The sequence below is a fragment of the Octopus bimaculoides genome, chromosome 18 (genome assembly GCF_046866305.1).
Source record: "Octopus bimaculoides isolate indiv1 chromosome 18, ASM4686630v1, whole genome shotgun sequence".
In the NCBI taxonomy this organism is placed as follows: domain Eukaryota; kingdom Metazoa; phylum Mollusca; class Cephalopoda; order Octopoda; family Octopodidae; genus Octopus; species Octopus bimaculoides.
Window position 1 is genome coordinate 18,890,946 of NC_142945.1, and position 21,185 is coordinate 18,912,130.

At 36.2% G+C, this 21,185-nt stretch overlaps 1 protein-coding gene across 1 annotated transcript; it reads right to left on the reverse strand.

The window, feature by feature from the left end:
* Positions 1-162: 162 nt before the first annotated feature.
* Positions 163-21,019, reverse strand: LOC106869611 (phosphoserine aminotransferase). Its single transcript, XM_014915418.3, has 10 exons — positions 20,749-21,019; positions 13,940-14,000; positions 11,853-11,922; positions 9,537-9,742; positions 7,709-7,786; positions 6,807-6,901; positions 5,441-5,610; positions 2,205-2,333; positions 1,212-1,349; positions 163-310 (listed from the first exon to the last, which is right to left on the reverse strand). Exons 1-10 carry the CDS (start codon positions 20,803-20,805, stop codon positions 193-195), a joined length of 1,122 nt encoding a protein of 373 aa, XP_014770904.1. The 5' UTR covers positions 20,806-21,019; the 3' UTR covers positions 163-192.
* Between the last annotated feature and the right edge of the window lie 166 nt (positions 21,020-21,185).

Below are 21,185 nucleotides of genomic sequence, written 5' to 3' on the forward strand. Positions count from 1 at the left end.
CCCTGAAAGGATATAAGGAAAAGTCAATGGTGGTGGAATTTGAACTCAAAATATAATGACAAAATGCTTGTGGACATTTCGCCTTTCTTAGGGTTATAATATACTGCCTATAGTGAATGTGAATCTAAATACAATTTAATAGAAATAAAAAACAATATTGTATGCAATTAGCATGTTTATTATTTTATTTATTTAATCTTCTTTCTCAAAATGACTTTTTGAAGCAAAATCTTGCATGAAGCAAGCGAGTTTCTCAACATCTTCAATAGTAACTGCATTATAAAGGGAAGCACGGAAACCACCAATCGACCTGCACAAAATAAAAAAAAAAACAGGATTCTTTTCAAGTGAAAATGATTACAATTGAGCATGAAAGTGGAACTTGCAGAAAAAAAAAAACATTTTTGATCACCATACAGTGTTTTTGAATCTAAGAGATAAATGTCTTTAGAGTCCAAGTAAGTAAAAATAAATCCTTTGAATAAAATCCCATTTCAATAACATCTTGCATGTGCATTTCTTCAGTTGAAATTAAAAATCTGAAAACAGTAGAATTTTGAGAGAAAGTTATTTAATTTCTCATCTAGATTTCTTTCTACAAAATACTGCTACAGAATCCTGACATATATTTTATTATTACTCTAAAACATATATAGCTGTAGTCGTTACTGTGTAGACCTAGATTTAAATATATTAACAAACTTCCACATTCATTTGGTCTATATTTCTCTCTTCTTTTATCATCCTTGCTATGGGTGAACTTTTAATAAATTAAAATTTCATGTATAAGCATATATTCAAACACGGCTCTTGTGCACATAAAATACACCATTTTGAGCGTGGCCGTTGCCAGTACCGCCTGACTGGCCTTTGTAGGATTTTCGAGCAAGATCGTTGCCAGTGCCCCTGGACTGGCTCCTGTGCGAGTGGCACATAAAATACACCATTTTGAGCGTGGCCGTTGCCAGTACCGCCTGACTGGCCTTTGTGCGGGTGACATGTAAAAGCACCCACTACACTCTCTGAGTGGTTGGCATTAGAAAGGGCATCCAGCTGTAAAAACTCTGCCAAACAAGATTGGAGGCTGGTGTTGCCATCCGGTTTCACCAGTCCTCAGTCAAATCGTCCAACCCATGCTAGCATGGAAAGCGAACGTTAAACGATGATGATGATGATGATGATGATGCATGCACACACACACACACTCTTACCTATGCCCAGATAAACCAACTAGGTTTCTTTCTGCTGCTTCTTTTAGGAATTTCTTCTCCATTTCACTCCTCCTATTGTTAGAGCCAAATTTGAAGATGATGTTTGTGCGACTGCGAACACTTTTGTCAACAGGACATCTTTAAAGTAATAAATGTCAAAATTAATTTAAAATTTTTACAAATGGTAAATTTTTCTGATATTTTTCATTACATTTTATATAGGTACGAAGAGAATGCTTTAAATTGGAATGAGGAAATAGAATGTTGTAATTATCATACTTTGTTTTTTTTTTACCTTAGAGTCATTAGATGTTTCTGTGTTATGAGTGTGAAAGCATTTCTAAGGGATATTGGTTTTATAGTGTCCCTTAGAAATTTCCTTTCTTATTATTTTATATAATGCTAAGGTGGCCAACTGGCAGAATTGTTAGCATGTCAGACAAAATGCATAGAGACATTTTTTCTGGTTCTTTACATTTTGAGTTCAGATTTCACCAAGGTCAACTTTGTCTTTCATCCTTTCAGGGTGGATAAAAATAAGTACCAGGCAAGTACTGGTGTCAATGTATTCAACTTACCCATTCCTCTCAAAATTACTGGCCTTATGCCAAAATTAGAAAGATAATGTGTGATCTACTTTTCTGGGTAATGTAAAATAAAAAATGAAGAATTACTTAGAGAATGGTGAACTGTGCACATGAGCATTTGTGTATATTTGCATGAATTTGTGCATGTGTATTTAATCATGTGTGTGCATACGTAAGTGGAATTTTATTGTTTATTTATACAATAATGTAGACAAGACAATGAGGGAGACTTGAATGTGTGTAGGTGTATGTTTTAATACCTGAAATTAATTTTGCCTATAAAAATAAAGAAAGACAAAATAGGAGATTGTTGGACAAAGTGAAATGAGAGAGAAAGAGAAGCAGATGTGTGAATAGAGACAGATAGACAGGTAGGCAGACATAGAAATTCTTATGGATAACTTACACATAAAATCCATTTGATTCATCAATTATTTTGTATAGAGCTTCAGATTTATTTTTACATCTCTGATACATGACTGCCAAACCACCTTCTTCTTTCAGGTTTTTCACTACTGCTCCCAAAACATAGATACTGTATAATTCGCATCAGAAAACAAAACAAGACATTGAAACACTTTATTCTAAACAGTGACTATTTGCAATAGGCAAGCATTTCAATAAACAGGGTATGTCATAGGTTGCAGAGCAGTTTTAAAAAAATTCAAATTTTTGGTTTTTTAATTGTGTTTCTACAGAAACATATTGACATTTTAAAAAGCTTCTAAGCAATTTATGGGCTCTCCTGCTGCTGTGGCAGCATCAACATTGTCGTCATCATCATCAACAACAACGTCCACCTTCCATGCAGGCATGGGATGGACGGTTTGACAGGAGCCAACCAGGTAAAAGGCTACACCAGGTTTCTGTGTCTGTTTTGGCATGGTTTTTGTGACTGGATACCCTTCTTAACACTAACCACACTGCAGAGTGGACTGAGTGCTTTTTACATGGCACCAGCACAGGCAAGGTCAGTTTTGGAATTTCTTTTTTTACAGGTGGATGCCCTTCCAAGTGCCAAACACTTCACAGTGTAGACTGAGTGCTTTTTATGTGGTACCAGCACCAGCAGGGTCACCAAATAACCTGCAAGACAAGGAATTTTTGAAAGGGGAGGGGTCATTGGAGGAGGTGATCTTGTATAAGATGATGAAAGGTTAGAGAGTAACAGACAGAGAGGCAGAAACAGGTATCTTGCTATAGAGGTGTATGGTCACCCAGCCAGAGAGAAAGGTGAGGAGGAAGAGAGTGAGAGTTAACAAGAAAGAGTACAGGAAAAGGTGAGCTGTTGTAAAGAAGATATTTGGTTACCTAACCAGAACGAAGAGCAAGAAAAGGAGAGAGAGAGAGAGAGAGAGAGAGAGAGAGAGAGAATGAGGGCAGAAACAGGTGTACTGCTATAGAGGAGATACAAGGTTACCCAACAAATGAAATACAGAGAGATAATTCAAATTCTAAGTAGTTTTGTGTCTATCTTCCAGATTATTATGGTATTGTAAATCATTTTTTTGTTTGCAAATCTGAAAAAAAATATATCATTGGAGCAAGTAATTTTACAGTCAGCTTACTACTGATAATCACTCAATTGTGATATAAGAATGGAACTTAAGTTGTTTTGCTCTGAAGGAGCAAAGCTATGATCAAAACCCTTCCAACTGTGACCAACCTGTTTTTTTCCCCAGGTAGTGTGTATCCAGCATGACAGTATCCAATGTCTCTTTACTCTTTTAAGACAGTAGGTATGAGTCAAGAGAAATTTGGTTGCTATTTCTAGCAGGTTGAATTACCAAGTAGAGGTACCCTTGTTGATTTAAGGGTAGAACTTATTTTTCAATCAAGTAAACAAAGACGGATTAATGCACTTTGTGTTACAGGTACATAGTAGTTGAGAAGGCACTAAACTTACAATCTCAAATACATAACAGGTCAGTATGTTAACCACAGACAGTACATTCTTAATGTTTTTTAGCTGATGCCCATTCTCCTAAAGCTAAGCAACTCACTTCTCTTTCATCTGTCATCCTGTAAGCAACACAAAATGCACAGTAACAGTGTTAGAGATAAAATATACATTATATAGAGTCCACCGAAAAAATGTATACACACTTCAGGAAAGGAAAATTCTTGTATAAATATTTAACTTGTATAAGTGCCTCTATAAATATAGATACCTCTTTCAATGTTTTATCAGATTTCAATAATACTGAATTAAAATTTCTGTACAGATTTTTCCTTTCCTGAAGTGTGTATACATATTTTTGGCAGGCTCTGTATATTGCAGATGTCATAAGAATATATAAACTGGAGTTGTTGCTTAGCTCCCAACTGAGCAGACATATGGCCAAAAGTGTTTCAGCTCTCATCATCTCATCATTGTGTACATCAGCAACTAAATTGTCTAATGTGACATTTCTTAAGACAAATGGGTGAGAGATTTGGTTGCTATTCCCCACAGGTTGAGTGACCACATAGAGGTGTCTTTATTGGTTGTTCACACATTCATTTTTATTGCTTAGCTTGAAGTTAGCTTTGATCAAGCAAACCGATGATAAAAGGCATTCCAGCCGTGACCATCTTGTTTTTTTCACAGCGTGCAGGGAACCTAGGATCACATAATCCAATGTACTCATTTCCCAGACAAGTGGGTGTGATTTGAAGAAGATTTGGCTGATATTTCTGGCAGGTCAAACGACCACACAGAGGCTCCCTCAATAACTTGTTTACATACTGGTATATTCTACAGGTGCTGAATAACTGCAAACTCATGATGTCATTCATATTTAAATTTGTAGTGGCGCGAAATTATAGCCGGCATTGAGGAAGTACTATCTGCACATGCGCAAGGGACTTGCCTTTCCGGAAGCCCCTCAAGTGCGCATGCGTAGTAAAACTAGTACTTAAAGAGTTGGTTTCACTTTCTAAGCCTCTTGAGCGCAATACCTTCGACATGACAACACCTTGCTCCTCAACAAAGCACTCTTCACCACGATGCCTTCGATGTGATAGCTATTTGCTCCTCTGGCATGCATCAAGGAAGCTCTTAACCTTCCAATATCGATTACAAATTAATCAGTGGTTGCTAAGCTGAATGACACAGGATTTGTAAAACCAAGGATCATCAAAAAATAAAACTTATTTTTATTATGTTGTTAATTGTTCTACTGTTTCTTAATATATAATTTTGTTGAAAGGTGATTGAGAGAGACTAATGTTTCTATTGCAACTATCAATCTTTTACAAATTTAAACATGAACAATCTAATACAAATGATATTCGTTTATACTTTAGGTATAAGGCCCTCTAATACAAATGATATTGCAAAGAGTTCAGTTTATCATAGAAAATCAACATTAACACTTTCTTTAACCTTTTAGTATTCAAAGCAGCCATATCTGGCCTAAATATTTTACCAGTTGTATGTTTAAACCAGCCAGATCCAACCTCTCAAACATATCCTACAATGCTGTTCTAAAAATAAGCAAAAATATCATGGAAATCTCAAAGCTAGGAGATAATGCATGATCAATTCAAAACAATGTGAATAAATAAAAATTACATTTGAGAGAATAGTTTGACTGCTAAAGGGTTAATTCATTGAAATTATATGATAAAACAACCAATAACAAAGTAAATAAGAAATACCTAAAGACCGGAGGAGTATTCAAGCAGGAGTTGTTGTTAACCATTGCCTTGTACTCAATGACAGACGGACATAATGGTGAAGCTACGTTGGTTAGGTCATCACGTACAATGACCAGTGTGACACCAGCACAACCAAGGTTTTTCTGGGCTCCAGCATATATTACACCAAACTGAAAGGAAGAGTAAGAAAAGTGTGCATGTATATATTTTCTTTTATTCTTTTACTTGTTTCAGTCATTTGACTGTGGCCATGCTAGAGCACCACCTTAAAGGGCTTTTTAGTCAAAGAAATAAACCCCAGGACTTATCCTTTTATGTGGACACAATTTACATCTACAAAATTCACTCACAAAGCACTGGTTGACCTGTAGAAGACACTTGTCCATGTGTATCTTTCTGATTTGGCGGGCGCCACTTGTTTTCTAAATGAAACACTTTCAAACTTGGGACACTGGTAGAATGTGTCATATAAAACATCTTTTACTCTTAGTGTTATTGAGAGCATTTTATCTTTTTAAAGTTATTTCGTGTTAAAATTGTCGTATTTCGGTAATTTCAACCAATCACTGACGTCTATTGAGGTGAAAACAATTACTACTGTGGAATATAAACATGTTCTAGCGGTGTGATGGGATCTTTTCCCTTGGATAAAATTAGTGCCATTGTTTGTCAACAACTATCGGCAGTACTGTTATTTATGACATCATTCGTGCGTTTGTACTGGTTTTAGCTTTAGAGTTTTAGAGTTTTAGGGTTAGGGTTAGGGTTAGGGTTTGGTTTTTAGGGTTAGGGTTAGGGTTATGAGTAAAATACTCATAACATTCCTGCTGATAGTTGTTGTTGACAAACAACGGCACTAATTTTATTCAAGGGAAAAGATCCCATTACACCGCTAGAACATGTTGTTTACATTCCACAGTAGTAATTGTTTTCACCTCAATAGACGTCAGTGATTGGTTGAAATTACTGAAATACGACAACTTTTAACATGAAATAACTTCGAATATAAACATTTTTCTCTGTTCTATAAGACAAAATATACAGGTGTACGAAGTTTTAAAGTGTTTCGGTAGAAAACACACTAAATAAAACATAAATAAAGAATGGCGCCTGCCAAATCAGAAAGATCCGCCCATGGTACTGCACAGTGGGACTGAACCTGAAACCATGTAATTGCAAAGCAAGCTTCTTAACTACTCAGCCATGTGGTGAATTCTTTCTCAATAGAAACCACGATATATTAACAGATAATAGCAGGTGTTTTAGGATGTATACTCTAGCTAAGAGGAACCAGGTATTATGTCAGCAATAAAGTAAAGCAACTAAGAAGTAAAGACAAATGAATTATAAAAGCATTGAGATTTACCTTTGAAATGTCCACAGGTCTTGACATGATATTTGAGGACATATCACACACTATTGGAACACCGTTGGTATCTGGAACATCCTTAAATTCAACCCCTATGACAAAAAGGAAAATTTTTCAAAATTTGTAGAAAGTTTCACCATCAGCATGACCACCACCACCAATATTATTATGCTGTTGTTGTAGATACTGCAACTAGAGGTTCAGCATTGCAATTTGAGTTGGAATGGTAGAAAAGCTTTAACTTGAACTGACTAGAGATTTGAAAGCTCTGGGGAAAACTTGCACAAGAGGAATTCTGCCGCAGATTTGTTTGATAGAGTAGCAAATTGCATTCTGTTCACAATACGTTCCATTGCATTCACAATATGTTTCCAGTGATTGCTGCTCTATTAGCTGCTGTTACTGTAACAACAAGTGGAGGCACAATGGCCCAGTGGTTAGGGCAGTGGACTCGAGGTCATAGGATCGCGGTTTCGATTCCCAGACCGGGCGTTGTGAGTGTTTATTGAGCAAAAACACCTAAAGCTTCACAAGGCTCCGGCAGGGGATGGTGGTGAACCCTGCTGTACTCTTTCACCACAACTTTCTCTCACTCTTACTTCCTGTTTCTGTTGTGCCTGTAATTCAAAGGGTCAGCCTTGTCACGCTGAATATCCCCAAGAACTACGTTAAGGGTACATGTGTCTGTGGAGTGTTCAGCCAGTTGCACGTTAATTTCACAAGCGGGCTGTTCCGTTGATCGGATCAACTGGAACCCCTCGACGTCGTAAGTGACGGAGTGCCAACAACAACAATGTCTTCACATAAGCAGTGATGCAATCATGTTTAATGATTCAATGTTTTGGTTTTACTATATTGGCCCTAAGATAAATATAATTTATTTCTGTTGCTAAACTTACCATCAATAGTTTCATTGTCACAATAATAAACATAAGAAGCATCTTCATTTAGGTTCCAAGACTCTGAAGAAGGTATGGCTGGAAAAAGTAAAAAGAAAAAGAAACAATGTAAGTCTTTTTTTTATTAATTTTCCTTTTACAATTGAAAATAAAATGGTCTATGTATATGTTTATGTATTTGCACATGCTTCTCTATAGTCCACGTTTTACTCTGAGTGAGAGGCCCTTTGTTACCAGCAAGAGTAGGAGCTCCCTGAACTTTGCCCAGGTTATTCTTATTCTAGCAGCTATGCTCTCAGAGCTTCCACCCCGTCTACTGACTTGGTCACCAAGGTAACGGAATCTATGAACTACTTCTAATTTTTCCCCCTGGCATGTGATAGAATCTGATTTCTGTACATCTTCAGTGTTTATTGCACCTGTGCATCTTCCACACACAAAAACTATCTTCTCAGTTAACCTTCCTTTGATATTGCTGCACCTCTTATGTGTCCATAGCTTACACCATGTACATCTTATGAAACTTCTACCTACACCTTTTCTACAGATCAAGCAGGGGCCATCTACCTGGATTTGTGATTTATCCGCCTTACTACTTACTAAAACTTTGGTTTACATATATATATATATGTATGTATATACGTATGTATATATATTGGAAGGTTTGGAGGTGATGTACAGAAATTATATAGAAAAAAATTAAGGTACTCAGAAATCTGGATGTTTGTACATTTACAGATTTTTATTACTGTCACATGTTTTATAAATTAAATAAAGCGCTTTTCACCTAATCGTGTAGGATTTTCAAATTGTTTGTATTTTCAAATGTATGTATATATATATATATATATATATATATATATGAGGAGCTTCTTTCAGTTTCCATCTACCAAATCCACTCACAAGGCTTTGGTCAGCCTGAGGCTATAGTAGAAGACACTTGCCCAAGGTGCCATGCAGTTGGACTGAATCTGGAACTATGTGGTTGGGAAGCAAACTTCTTACCACACAGCCATGCCTGTGCCTATGCAATATTTAAAATTTATATATGGTTCAAAAGTACAATAATTATATCTTTACTGATTTCAAATTTCATGGTGCCAGACACACACACACACAAAATGAAATGTACTAAAAAATACTAATTTTCAAAATAAAGATATTTATCAAATTAAAGTAAAATTCAAGAAAATAAATCAGATTTAAAGCTGTAGGTTTAACTCAAACACTCTGTCAACAACATTGATTGAGTTGTGGTATTAGACCCTCAGGGCTGCAAAAATTTAGCAGTCTCTGCACCAAGCAGTGCTTAGGCATAAGTGAGCTTTAGATTAGTTAGAATATGTTTGTGACATATTTTAACTTCTGAAGGTAAATTTACAGCAGTTACCATGGAGAAAAAATGTTCTCTAATGATTCCCAGATCATAGTGTAGCTGGGGGAAGAGGGAACGGTCCACTCTGGGTGGCACTTTTAGGTCTGCTGTAAGCAATATGTGTTTTTTTGTGGGGTCCAGTGGGGAAAATGGAAGACCACTCTGGGCAGCACATCCTCTAGCTATGCTAGTGTCCCAGATGCAATATTTCTAGCTTTTTAGCCATTCTCAATGGGAAATACTGAAGAGAAGTAATATGGGCAGATTCAAAGTAGTAGCTTTAACTAAAACACTGTCAACAACATTAATTGCTGAATTTCTTCTGACCTGGCAGATTAATAGCACAACTCAGTCATATATAGTAGAATTAGAACCTGAAACTGCATGATTGTAAACTGAACTTCTTGACCACACAACTATGCATACTCAAAGCACATCTTACAGAAAACTTACAGCCATAACTCTCCATTTTAGGTAAAACCTTGTGAACTGTTCCAAATTTTGAAGCTTCTTTTGCAGCCTTTTCTGACCATTTACCAGTAACAAAGTAATCAGCACACTTGTTAGGTTTCAGCTGCATCAGATTTAATGCAATTGCTGCAGTTTGTCCTGTACCACCCGCTGGCAAAAGCAATACATGATAATTCTCTGGAATATTCCTACAAGAAAAATTCAACAATTTATTTATTTATTAATTTCTTAACAAATCTGAAATGAAGACGAGTTATTCTTACTATTCTTACAGAATTAAAAGGAATTTTGTTACAAGACGTACAGTATTGTAGAGAGTGAGTATAGAAAATGGAAACATAAAAAAATGGTAGAGATATCAGGAGAACCCAGAAGTTATAATAAGCATTGATAAGAAACTGTAAGGATGAGGTGAACCGGGAGAAAAGGGTCAGTGACATCTATGGCTGAGGGGCCTGACCAGAAGAAGAGTGAGGGAGTTCATGTCAGCAGAAGTAGAGCCACTGTGGCCCACTTTGCTTTGGGGCATTTGTGGGAGACAGATGTGTGAGCTAGAGAAGGAATTTACTAATAAATTCTGGCAATAGGTTAGGTGGGTAGGGCACTTTTTGGATGTATATATATATACATACATACATACATACATACACACACATGATATACATACACATGACAAACATCTTTTGGTTTTTGCCTGCCAGATTCATCCAAAAGGTTTTGTTTAGCCTAGAACTATGATAGAACTCCCATGTCCAAGCTGCCATGCAATGGGACTGAACCCAAGATTGTATGGCTGGGAAGTAAGCTTTCTAACTACACTGCTACAGCTGCACCTATTCACCTTTTCAACCAAAGTATTTGGTTTGTACCTGAATATTCATCATCATCCTCCTCATCATCATCATCATCATCGTTTAATGTCCGCTTTCCATGCTAGCATGGGTTGGACGATTTGACTGAGGACTGGCAAGCCAGAAGGCTGCACCAGGCTCCAATCTGATCTGGCAGAGTTTCTACAGCTGAATGCCCTACCTAATACCAACCACTCTGAGAGTGTAGTGGGTGCTTTTATGTGCCACAGGCATGAGGGCCAGTCGCACGGTACTGGCAACAGCCACGCTCAAAATGGTGTTTTTTACATGCCACCTGCATGGGAGCCAGTCCAGCGGCATTGGCAATGACCTCACTTGAATGATTTTCTATCATGCCACCAGCACATGTGCTAGAAGGCAACGCTAGTAATGATTATGCTCAAATGGTGCTATTTACGGGCCACTAGCATGGAAGCCAAACAGCTGCTCTGGCAATGAACACACTCGAACAGTGCTGTTAGTGCTCCACTGGCGCAGGTGCCACTCATCGAGTATGGTTCAATTACGATTTCACTTGCCCCAACAGGTCTTCGTAAGCAGAGTTTAGTGTCTCCACCAGTGTTTATTTTATCTTCAATCTTTTCTCCAGGATGACTAAAATGCAAAATAGGCTAATATTGGAGTTGATTAATCAATTGTATGCCTTCCCTACAAAGCTGTAACTCTCTACTAATTTGGGAAATCGATATACATGACACAGATGGCACGCTCTAGTTACAATTACTAATTGTAGACATTTTTCTTTATTTACATTGCTGGATAAAGTTAAACATTACAAATCACTTTTGCTTCCTTACAAACTTAAAGGATTGTAGGGGATGGGGGAAAATGAATATTGTGGACAGGGGAAGGCATTAAGTTAATGAGTAAACTTCTTAACCACATAGTTTTAGGTTCAATCTCACTGTGAGACATCTTGGGCAAGTGACTCCTTTATAGCTTTTGGCAGACCAAAGCCATGTGAATGGATTTGGGAGCTAGAAACTGCAAAAAAGCCTGTCATATCTGAGTGTGTTTGTGTGTGCTTACATTTGTGCTTAAAATTGCTCAGCTACAGGCAGTAATGTTGCTGTCACATTTCCCCTGACAACTGGTTATCTGCTAGTTTTATGTCTTCAAACACATATGGAATAAGATATCCTTTACTTGAAAAACAGGTAAAGGTTAGTGGTAGAAAGGGTATCCAGTTGTAAAACAATGCTTCAATATATTCTTCTAACTCATGCTAGCATGGAGAAACAGGCAGAAAAATGAATGCCTGAATTTATTTGACTGCCCCGAATTCAAAAGTTGCCTGCTGCATTAAATTGTAACTGTAAAAAATAGTTATATCCTTTTAGACATGATAGTAAAACTATATAAAAGAAGAAATGATTTTTAAAATGAATTCACTTGAAATTAATAAAGAGAACATTAATCAACTTACAAAAGATATCTTACGTCATCCTTGGTTTTCTGTAGGATTTGACGGAAATCCTCACTTCGGTGGCTTAATTCTGAGAACAATTAATGCAGAGCAAAAGGCACAATGAAACAAACATTATAAAGTAAGGATTAAAACACAGTCATAATTGTAACATAGAATTTAATAAACATCAAGAATCTCCTTCTTATTGATAAACACTGAAATGTGAATTACACAGTGTAACACGATTTTTGTCCTTGACTAGTATCTGTTATTTCCTATTTGCTTACCCCTAGAAAGTATGAAAAATAGTTAATATTTCTTTCAAACTTTGCTTTTGTTACATTTATTTAAACCCTAAAGAATCCCTTTCAACACATGGTTATGATGCTCCCCTGCTATTCCTGCTCATGATCAGAGATGCTCATGTTGTCAGCTATTAAGGGACATGCTCAAGTGGTTAAGGTCAAACAACTGGCAAGCAAATCTTTGGTATTGAGCAGAATATTTGCTATAACAATATGTGGTCTGATCAATAAATATCCGGACTGACCCCAAGGTTTATTTTGTTTTAAGACTGGTACTTATCTAATTAGTCTCTTTCGTTGAACTGCTAAGTTCTGGACACAAACAAGCCAACACCGGTTGTCAAGGAGGGGTGGCAAACACACACACACATGCAAACACGCACACATACACAATGAGTTTCCAAACAGTTTCCACTTAACAAATTCATTCGCAAGGCATTGGTTGGTCTACAGCTATTGTAGAAAACACTTGCCCAAGCTGCTGTGCAGTGGGACTGAACCCAAAACTATGTGGTTGCAAAGCAAGCTTCTTAACCATTCAGCCATGCCATTACTAACATCAGTTTTTGCTTTCACAAGTAAAGGAACCAACAAGACATTAACCTTAAATGTCAAATTAAAATCTTTCCAATTGTCAAGCAGATAAGATGTAGCCAAATGTTCAAAAAGCTCTTTAGACAAGCTTTTCACTTTTGAAATTATCTTAGTAAATAAATATGGCTATAAGAAACCTGCATTGAAACCATGTGATTTCAAGTACAGTCCCACAGCATGGCACCTTGGGTAAGTGTCTTCTACTATAGAACCCAGACTGACCAATACCTTGTGAGTGGATTTTGTAGACAGAAACTAAGTGAAAGCCAGGAATATATATATATATATATTTATATTAAGGGCATTACTATACATAAATGCTTCATGCTAGGAGGGACTCTTAAAGTCAAATGCCTCCTAGTGTGAGACATTTATCTATAGTAATGCCCTTAATATAACTAAATATATTTATAGGGAATAATTAATAAATTTTTCCCTTAGGAGGTTTTTTCACGCTAACTACTTGATAAATTCTTATAAAGATTTTATCCTATATTTAAATTATATATATATATATATATTTATATATATATTATAGTGCAGGTGTAGCTGTGTGGTAAGTTTGCTTCCCAACCACATGGTTCTAGGTTCAGTCCCACTGCATGGCACCTTGGACAAGTGTCTTCTACTATATATAGCCTCGGGTCGACCAAAGCCTTGTGAGTGGATTTGGTAGCCAGAAATTGAAAGAATACCATCATGTGTGTGTGTGCGCGCGTGCATGCGTGTGTATTTGTGTCTGTGTTTGTCCCCCACCACCACTTGACAACCTGATAACCACTGTTGGTGTGTTTATGTCCCCATAACTTAGTGGTTTGGCAAAGAAGCCAATAGAATAAATACCAGAATGAGTACTGGGGTCAAGTCATTTGACTAAAAAAAAAAAATTCAAGGTGCTGCTGCCCCAGTATGGCCACCGTCTAATGATTGAAACAAGTAAAAGAGATGTATGTGTTTGTTTGTTTGTGTGTGTGTGTAGGTTGTCTTCGTGTTTACATCTACACTTCCTCCTAGTGCTTGACAACCAGTGTTGGTTTGTTTACACCCCTATAACTTCAGCGAAATGACTGATAAATCAATTTGTTTTGACTAAACCCTTGGAAGTGGTGCCCCAGCATGACCTTAGTTCAGTGACTGAAACAAGTAAAGGATAAAAAGAGATAAGATAAAAAAATACGCAGAATGAGTAAAAAAACTCAAACTTACCCAATATACCCACTCCAGTTTGTTTGTAATTAAGCATATCATTTTGAATCTCAGTCAAAACCTTCAAAATAAATAACATCATATTATACAACATTATTGCCAACAGAGAGCCATTATAAGGTTTCTCAAACTGCTAAAAATAGTAGTCAAATCTCCCCCAAATCACATGTAATCCTGAGTTCCCTGCATGTAGGAAAAATAAGGGGTGGTCACAGTTGGAATGCCTTTCATAGTAGATATATTTAATCAGGTTTAACCTGGGACTAAGCAACAACAACAGCAATAAGGTTATTGCTGTTTAGCCTGCAGATCATCTTGGATTGAGCAAATTTATGTTCAAATGTGTTTCCACTGCAACTATCCAGTCTTATTCTGACATAATGCATCTAGGACGCCATTCTCCAGTGGTCCTGTTTTTTGTAATACATTAAATTGTGATTTGGCTGCTATTCATAGTGGATTAAATGTCAGCTTAGAGGTTCTATTATTGGCTCTTCAAGGGGAGGGTTTAGTTAATTGGCTTCATGAGGGTATCATCATCATCATCATTGTTTAATGTTCACTCTTCTATTCATGCATAAGGAGAGAGGGAGAGAGACAGACAGAGACAGAAACAGACAGGGAAAATGGTGAAGATGTGTCAGGGTATACTCTTAAGTTACAGGAATGAAGAGGTACAGAGGATTAGATAAGGTAGGTGAGTAGGTAGGTTTTGCGAAAATGCAAAAGGAGAGTGGACATGGGTGGAGACAATGGTCTGTGTTTTGTAGAATTGAGAAGGGCTAATCCACTACAAAATGCTTGAAAGCAACCACATGGTCCAATGCAAAGCTTTATTTTCAGCAATTGCTCAAGCTCAACAAGGTAATCCAGCAGAAATGGCATGCTTCTTCAGCATGACAGCACTTACCCCCCACGTCAATAATTTGACCAAAAATGTTATTCAAGAGCTCTGTACAAAGGGGTGCTGGCTTTGGGTAAAAGAAAATACTGGAGGATCAGTTAATTATGATTTTATTCAACATATTCCCCTCTCAGATTCACACACTTATTGCAGTAGTCCTTCAGTTTTTCTAAGCCCTGTAAAAGAACTTGGAACGTTGGGCCTCCAACCAAACCTTTCATGACACCCTTAAAGCCAGGAACTTTTCAGCACCCCCTCATATAGCACCTTCAGATTACCCTCTTTATCAGTTGCTCTCCAAAAGTCTATGAGGCTCTTCATTCAATAACGACACGTTGAGTCTACCATCAAGGCATTGACAAGTTTGTGGAATATTGGCAAGAAGTTGTGAACAATGAAGGAAAATATATTATTGACTGATTTGCCAAAGACAAATTAAAGATTAATATAATTGGAATAAAGTTAATAAATTTATCTGAGAATCCAGTATTATTACTTCAGTGCAATATGTATTAGAGTTTGCATTGAGTTAAGCCATATGTAGATACATCCATACATACAAGGGTGGTTTGGTCATTTTGGGGGATGAAGAGAGTAGTTGTAGTTGATAGCCATTGAGGCAATTCTTGTGTGCCCTTGACACTTTCTCCATACAGTTGCATGAGATCTCACCAATAAAAGTAGAAATTCTTTAAATTCTTCAGTCAGTAACCTGTTATGAGGCCTGGGCATTTATGGTTTAACATTTTCTGTAGAACTGTTTCCAGTATTTTGCCATATATTTCATATTACTTTTGATGGACATGTCTGCAATAGTCTTGCTCCTATTATTTTTAGCCATACAGCTTGTTTGTTGAATTGATCATCTGTTTTCCAAACAGGTCTCCAGTAGCCCTTAACATGATCTTTTGTGGGGGGTGTCTTTTACAGAGACCGAGCTTTTTGCATTAAAGCTGTGATAAACTGACTTGGGATCTCTTGAGCGTTTACTGTTTATATGTTATAGATTTATATTTTAGCTTTTGTGTTGTAGTTGTGAGTTGTTTCAGCTGATGCAGTTTGGAATTTAGGTTTCTGAATCCTGTATCACCAAATCACCTCTCTAGTTTTTTCTAATGTCTTCTTGATGTCATGTGAAGTTGTTCTCAGTGTTACATTTCATAACTACAATTATCTGGTGAAATACTTTTTTATGCAGGAATAAAATTTTATTTTTTAAGTTATGTGCCCATGCTGGTTCAGGCTTTCTATTTGAATCTTGATTGCATGGCTGCAGTTCTTTGTGATACACTAGTAATGTAATAGCTGAGACATATCAAAAGGTAAATGGTTTTGTAGGTTGTTTTTTTATACCTCTTGACACTGTATATGTGTGTGTGTGTGTGTGCATGCATGTGCATGTGTGTGCGTACATATTAAATGTGCATAGTGTGAAACTATTCAAAAGAATGAAATAGAGCAAGAATGATTGATTAGAAAGTTACCATTAATGTTACTAATTCACTTTTATGTGAGTAGTGTCAAGAAGATTAAGTGAAATCTAATACTTAAAAATACTATAAAATTTTGCCTTTACAATAAATTATTTTTGCTTAACTCTTTAGCATCAGATTATTCTGTGAAATGTAATGCTTATTTATTCACAATACAAATGACCTTGAGATCTGTAATACTAACTTCAGGAAACCTGCAAGTCACCTGTTCACCTACCAGCCCTGTGGGCACACTAGTCAGATTGACTATATTCTCGCCAGGAAACAAGATGGCTGCTTATAAATGCCAAAACTTTCCCAGGTGAAGAATGCACCCCACAACATAGGTTAGTTGTTAGTGACTTCAGGATCAGGGTTAAATGGCTGCCCAGAAAACGACCAGTTTGGAAAAGAAGGGTCTGGAAGCTTAAGGATCCTCTGAATGGATGGAGATTTATAGATGTATTACTTGAAGCTTTTGATGAAAATGAGGAGGATACAGCAACATATAACATGGAAGACAACTGGAGGTTCCTACGGGACAACTTGTTGAGGGCTACTGATCAGATCTGTGGCTGGTGCAAAATCCCCTCCCAACCTAAGGTGACATGGTGGTGGAACAATGTAGTTGACAGGGCCATTAGGGAAAAGAAACAGGCATGGAAGGCCTGGAAGTGTGTTGGTAGCAGGAAACTGTATTAGATAACCAGAAGGGAAGCTAGGAGACAGGTTTACCTAGCCAGAAGGAAAGCAGAAAAGAAGAAATTTGCCAACGTTTTGCATATTGAGGACCAGAGACTTGAAGTGTTTCGAATTGCAAGACAGTGTGTGAAAATCACAATGACATAGGAGAGAAATGTGTCTGCATGGATGATGGCTCACTTGCATTTAATGATGCTGCAAAGAAAGAGACTGGAGATGCCACTATGAAAGGTTGCTAAATGAAGAGAATAAATGGGAGAAAGAGAGTCTGCCAAATGTTGACCCAACTGAGAGACCAGCTATCCGAATTGACATTACCTTGGTAGATAAAACAATTAAGGATTTGAAGACAGAATCTTTTCTTCATAAGCATCAGGCATCTTCTGAGCAAGCTTGGTTCTAGTCCTTTGACTCAAACCATTCCTCTTTATAAAATGGAAGCACCAGATGGGCGTACCTTTAAAATCAGTTGCCTCTTACCCTTCCTTTTTGCTCTTTTTTATCTCATGAGCAATTCTTCCTTGATCAATGGGGATCTTTGTCGAAACAAATGCACCAGTTTGCCTTTGGCTTTCGATCCAGTGTTTGAGTTTTCTCCTCCAGATTTGGCCACCTTGCCTATTTGCGTTGTGTTGCTCTCTTCATCCTTGGCATCTTTGTGCTTTCTCCACAGTCCACTCATGGCTGTTGTAGGAGGAGGCCCAAACTGTCTTGCTGCAGCTTTATTTCCATGCTCCTCTGCAAACTGAATCACTTTCAATTTGAAATTTGCAGGATATGAAATGATGTGTTTTTTATTCTCAGACATTTCTATGCTAATAGAAAACAAAAATCTATAAAATAAGTAATGCAGGATCAATTTAAATAATAGTAGGCAGTACCTAAGATTGTGTCTCAGTTGAATTTCCATATTTGTTTATGCTATATTCACGCCTGTTTCAGTATGAGCTGCATTGCCATATATGGCTATTGAGCATGCTTGCTGTCTCTGATAAGTTGTATGACTTCTGTATGCAGCCTGAGTTTCTAAAAAAGTGTTAATGTTTGCACTTGCGTGTTCGCTCGCAATTTTAAATACCATATAGAACTTTTGTGTTAATACAAAAATATGGATTCAACAGTCTCAGTGAGCATGAATAAGTACTGTTTGGCAGATGATTGTCATTCGCAATGGCCACTTTATGCACGTTATTGCTTGAGGAACAGATAGCGACTCATCCAATAGGACATCGCAACCCATTGCGATGTTGTAAGTCATAGAGATTTGAGGTTCAAGGAATTAAGTAATCTATTAGTATCTATAATATTATCCATGTATAAGAAACTCCCATATTTTTTAACCTAATCTTTGACAAAAAAGGGTTTCTTAGACATGTTAAAATATGGTATATATATATATATATATGCACACACATACATATATATATTCTTTTTTCTTTTCTTTTACTTGTTTGTCATTTGACTGCGACCATGCTGGAGCACCACCTCTAGTCCAGCAAATCGACCCCAGGACTTATTCTTTGTAAGCCTAGTACTTATTCTATCGGTCTCTCTTGCCGAACCGCTAGTTGACGGGGACGTAAACACACCAGCATCGGTTCTCAGCGACATTGGGGGGGGGGGGCAAACACAGGCATAAAAACATATATATATATATATATATATATATATATATATATATATATAACGGGCTCCTTTCAGTTTCTGCCTACCAAATCCACTCACAAGGCTTTGGTTGGCCCGAGGCTATAGAAGGAGACACTTGCCCAAGGTGCCACGCAGTGGGACTGAACCCGGAACCATGTGGTTGGTAAGCAAGCTACTTACCACACAGCCACTTCCTTCTTTTAAATGAATATAAACTTTATTGTTTTAAGGGAATTTCATTCCCCCAAAATTCTAGGTATCGAAACCAGTATTTCCTTGGATGCAACCATCTCTTCACAAGGTTAACATATCCTCTAATTAAATTTAATTATACATATACATGCATATATATCAATTTATATATTGATATATATATATATATATATATATATATATATATATATATATATAGGAAGAATTCACAAAAAAAACAACAGACGAAGACAGGTGGAGTAGAAAACAAATAGCTGTATTAGTATAACGCTTGGGGATTGAAAAGTCTTTAATGTTTCGAGCCTACGCTCTTCCACAGAAAGAAACAAGGAGAGAAAAAAAGGTGTGTAGTGGTCAACAATCTATCATATATACATACATACTATTCTATATTTTTGAGATGAGGAATTATGTACATTATTTACAATGGACTGATAGGTAACAACAAACAAGGTGAGGACACCTACCTGTCCATTGTAAATAATGTGTGTATATATATATATATACATACTGATATAGGGTGAAATTAATAATTAACAACTAATAATTTCACCAAATAGTTCGGTATGTTAAAAGAACTATTATCGGTAAACTTATACAAAAATTTTATAATTATAAGCATAATTATAATTAGGGTTCAGCAAAAATTGCTTCACCACATGCCGAAATTTAGAAATAGCAGTTAAATACTACTCCCCTACCATAATATATCTCCCAGACAGCAATACTCCCAATTCACGCAGGCAAAGAGAAAAAATAACGAATCCACCTGGCTTTGATTAACTATATAATTATGTATGTGTGTATGTATTATAAAATTTATATATATGTGTATATATATATATATATATATATATATATATATATATATATACACACACACACACACATATATACATATACATATAAATATAAAAGAAGAAAAGAAAATGGAGATAAGGAAGTTGATAATTGTTTATTAGTAACAAATTGGTCATCTTCGCTTCTTACACCCATTTCAATTAATACTCAGTAATTTAATTACAAATTTGTACATTAAATTTACATTTATGTGACATGAGCATAATTCAGACTACTGACATGAATTGAAAGGTCACATGTAACATCCAAAGGTACACCTTTTTTCTCTGATGAAATTATACTCATGTCACATAAATGTAAATTTAATGTACAAATATGTAATTAGATTATTGAGTATTAATTGAAACAGTTGTAAGAAGTGATGATGACCAGTTTGTTAATAATAAACAATTATTAACTTCCTAATCTCTATTTTTTCCTTCTTGTAAATGAATATAAACTATGTAATTAATATATACCTATTGTTTTAAGAGAATTTCATTCCCCCAAAATTCTAGGTATTGAAACCAGTATTTCCTTGGATGCAACCATCTATTTACAAGGTTAACATATCCTCTAATTAAATTTAATTATACATATACATGCATATATATATATATATATATATATATATATATATATATATATATATGTATGTATGTGTATATATGTATGTATGTATATATGTGTGTATGTATATATGTATGCATGTATATGTATGTATATATGTGTGTATATATATATATATATATATATATATATATATATATATATATATATATATATATATATATATATATAAAGATATGCACTCACGCACGCACATACAGATACACATATACTACACGCACTCACACACACGCACGCATGCACACACACACACACACATAATATATGCCTGCGCATCCCAACACACCTGAAGTTGTTATTTATGCATGAGTGTTAATCATTAATTTAAAATCACCGCTTATCTCCAACACGCTAAGATTACAAAAAAAAAAAAAGTCTATGAAAGAAATGTCAGTACCCACCTTAAATGAAATCATAGAAGGGCCAGCCCCAAAATTTATCTTTCTTCCATTAGACATTGCAAGGATAAAGATAAGAAAGATCGATCAAAAATGAAAAAGAAAGTGATAGATATATGTAAATATGTAAGTACGACGTTGAAACACAGAACCTCTTTCGGAACAGAAATGTACACCAGATTGAAAATGCAACGTGGTTTAAATTAAAACTCTAAAAAGTTTGTTTGCAGAATCACGTGGTATTTAGCTGTCGAGTCTATTGGGCGAGGATGGCGGTGGTAGCAGCTGTCTGGGTCTCTATAATATAAGAGGAGTAAGAGTCGTAGGAGCTGAGAGCGATTGCTCAAATTCAAATTATGTGCTTTGCTCTCGCTCGAAAGTTTTACGCTTAGTTTAATTTGTCATAGTAACTTAGTCTTCAAATGAATAGAACCTTTTGC

What these genes read in the sequence shown, in the direction of transcription:
- LOC106869611 (XM_014915418.3), bottom strand. Translation starts at nt 20,805, where the DNA reads ATGTCTAATGGAAGAAAGATAAATTTTGGGGCTGGCCCTTCTATGATT. An exon ending in TGACAATGAAACTATTGATG is followed by an intron (nt 6,902 to 7,708) that starts GTAAGTTTAGCA and finishes TTTTTGTCATAG; the next exon opens with GGGTTGAATTTAAGGATGTT. An exon ending in GTTGGTTTATCTGGGCATAG is followed by an intron (nt 311 to 1,211) that starts GTAAGAGTGTGT and finishes TATTTTGTGCAG; the next exon opens with GTCGATTGGTGGTTTCCGTG.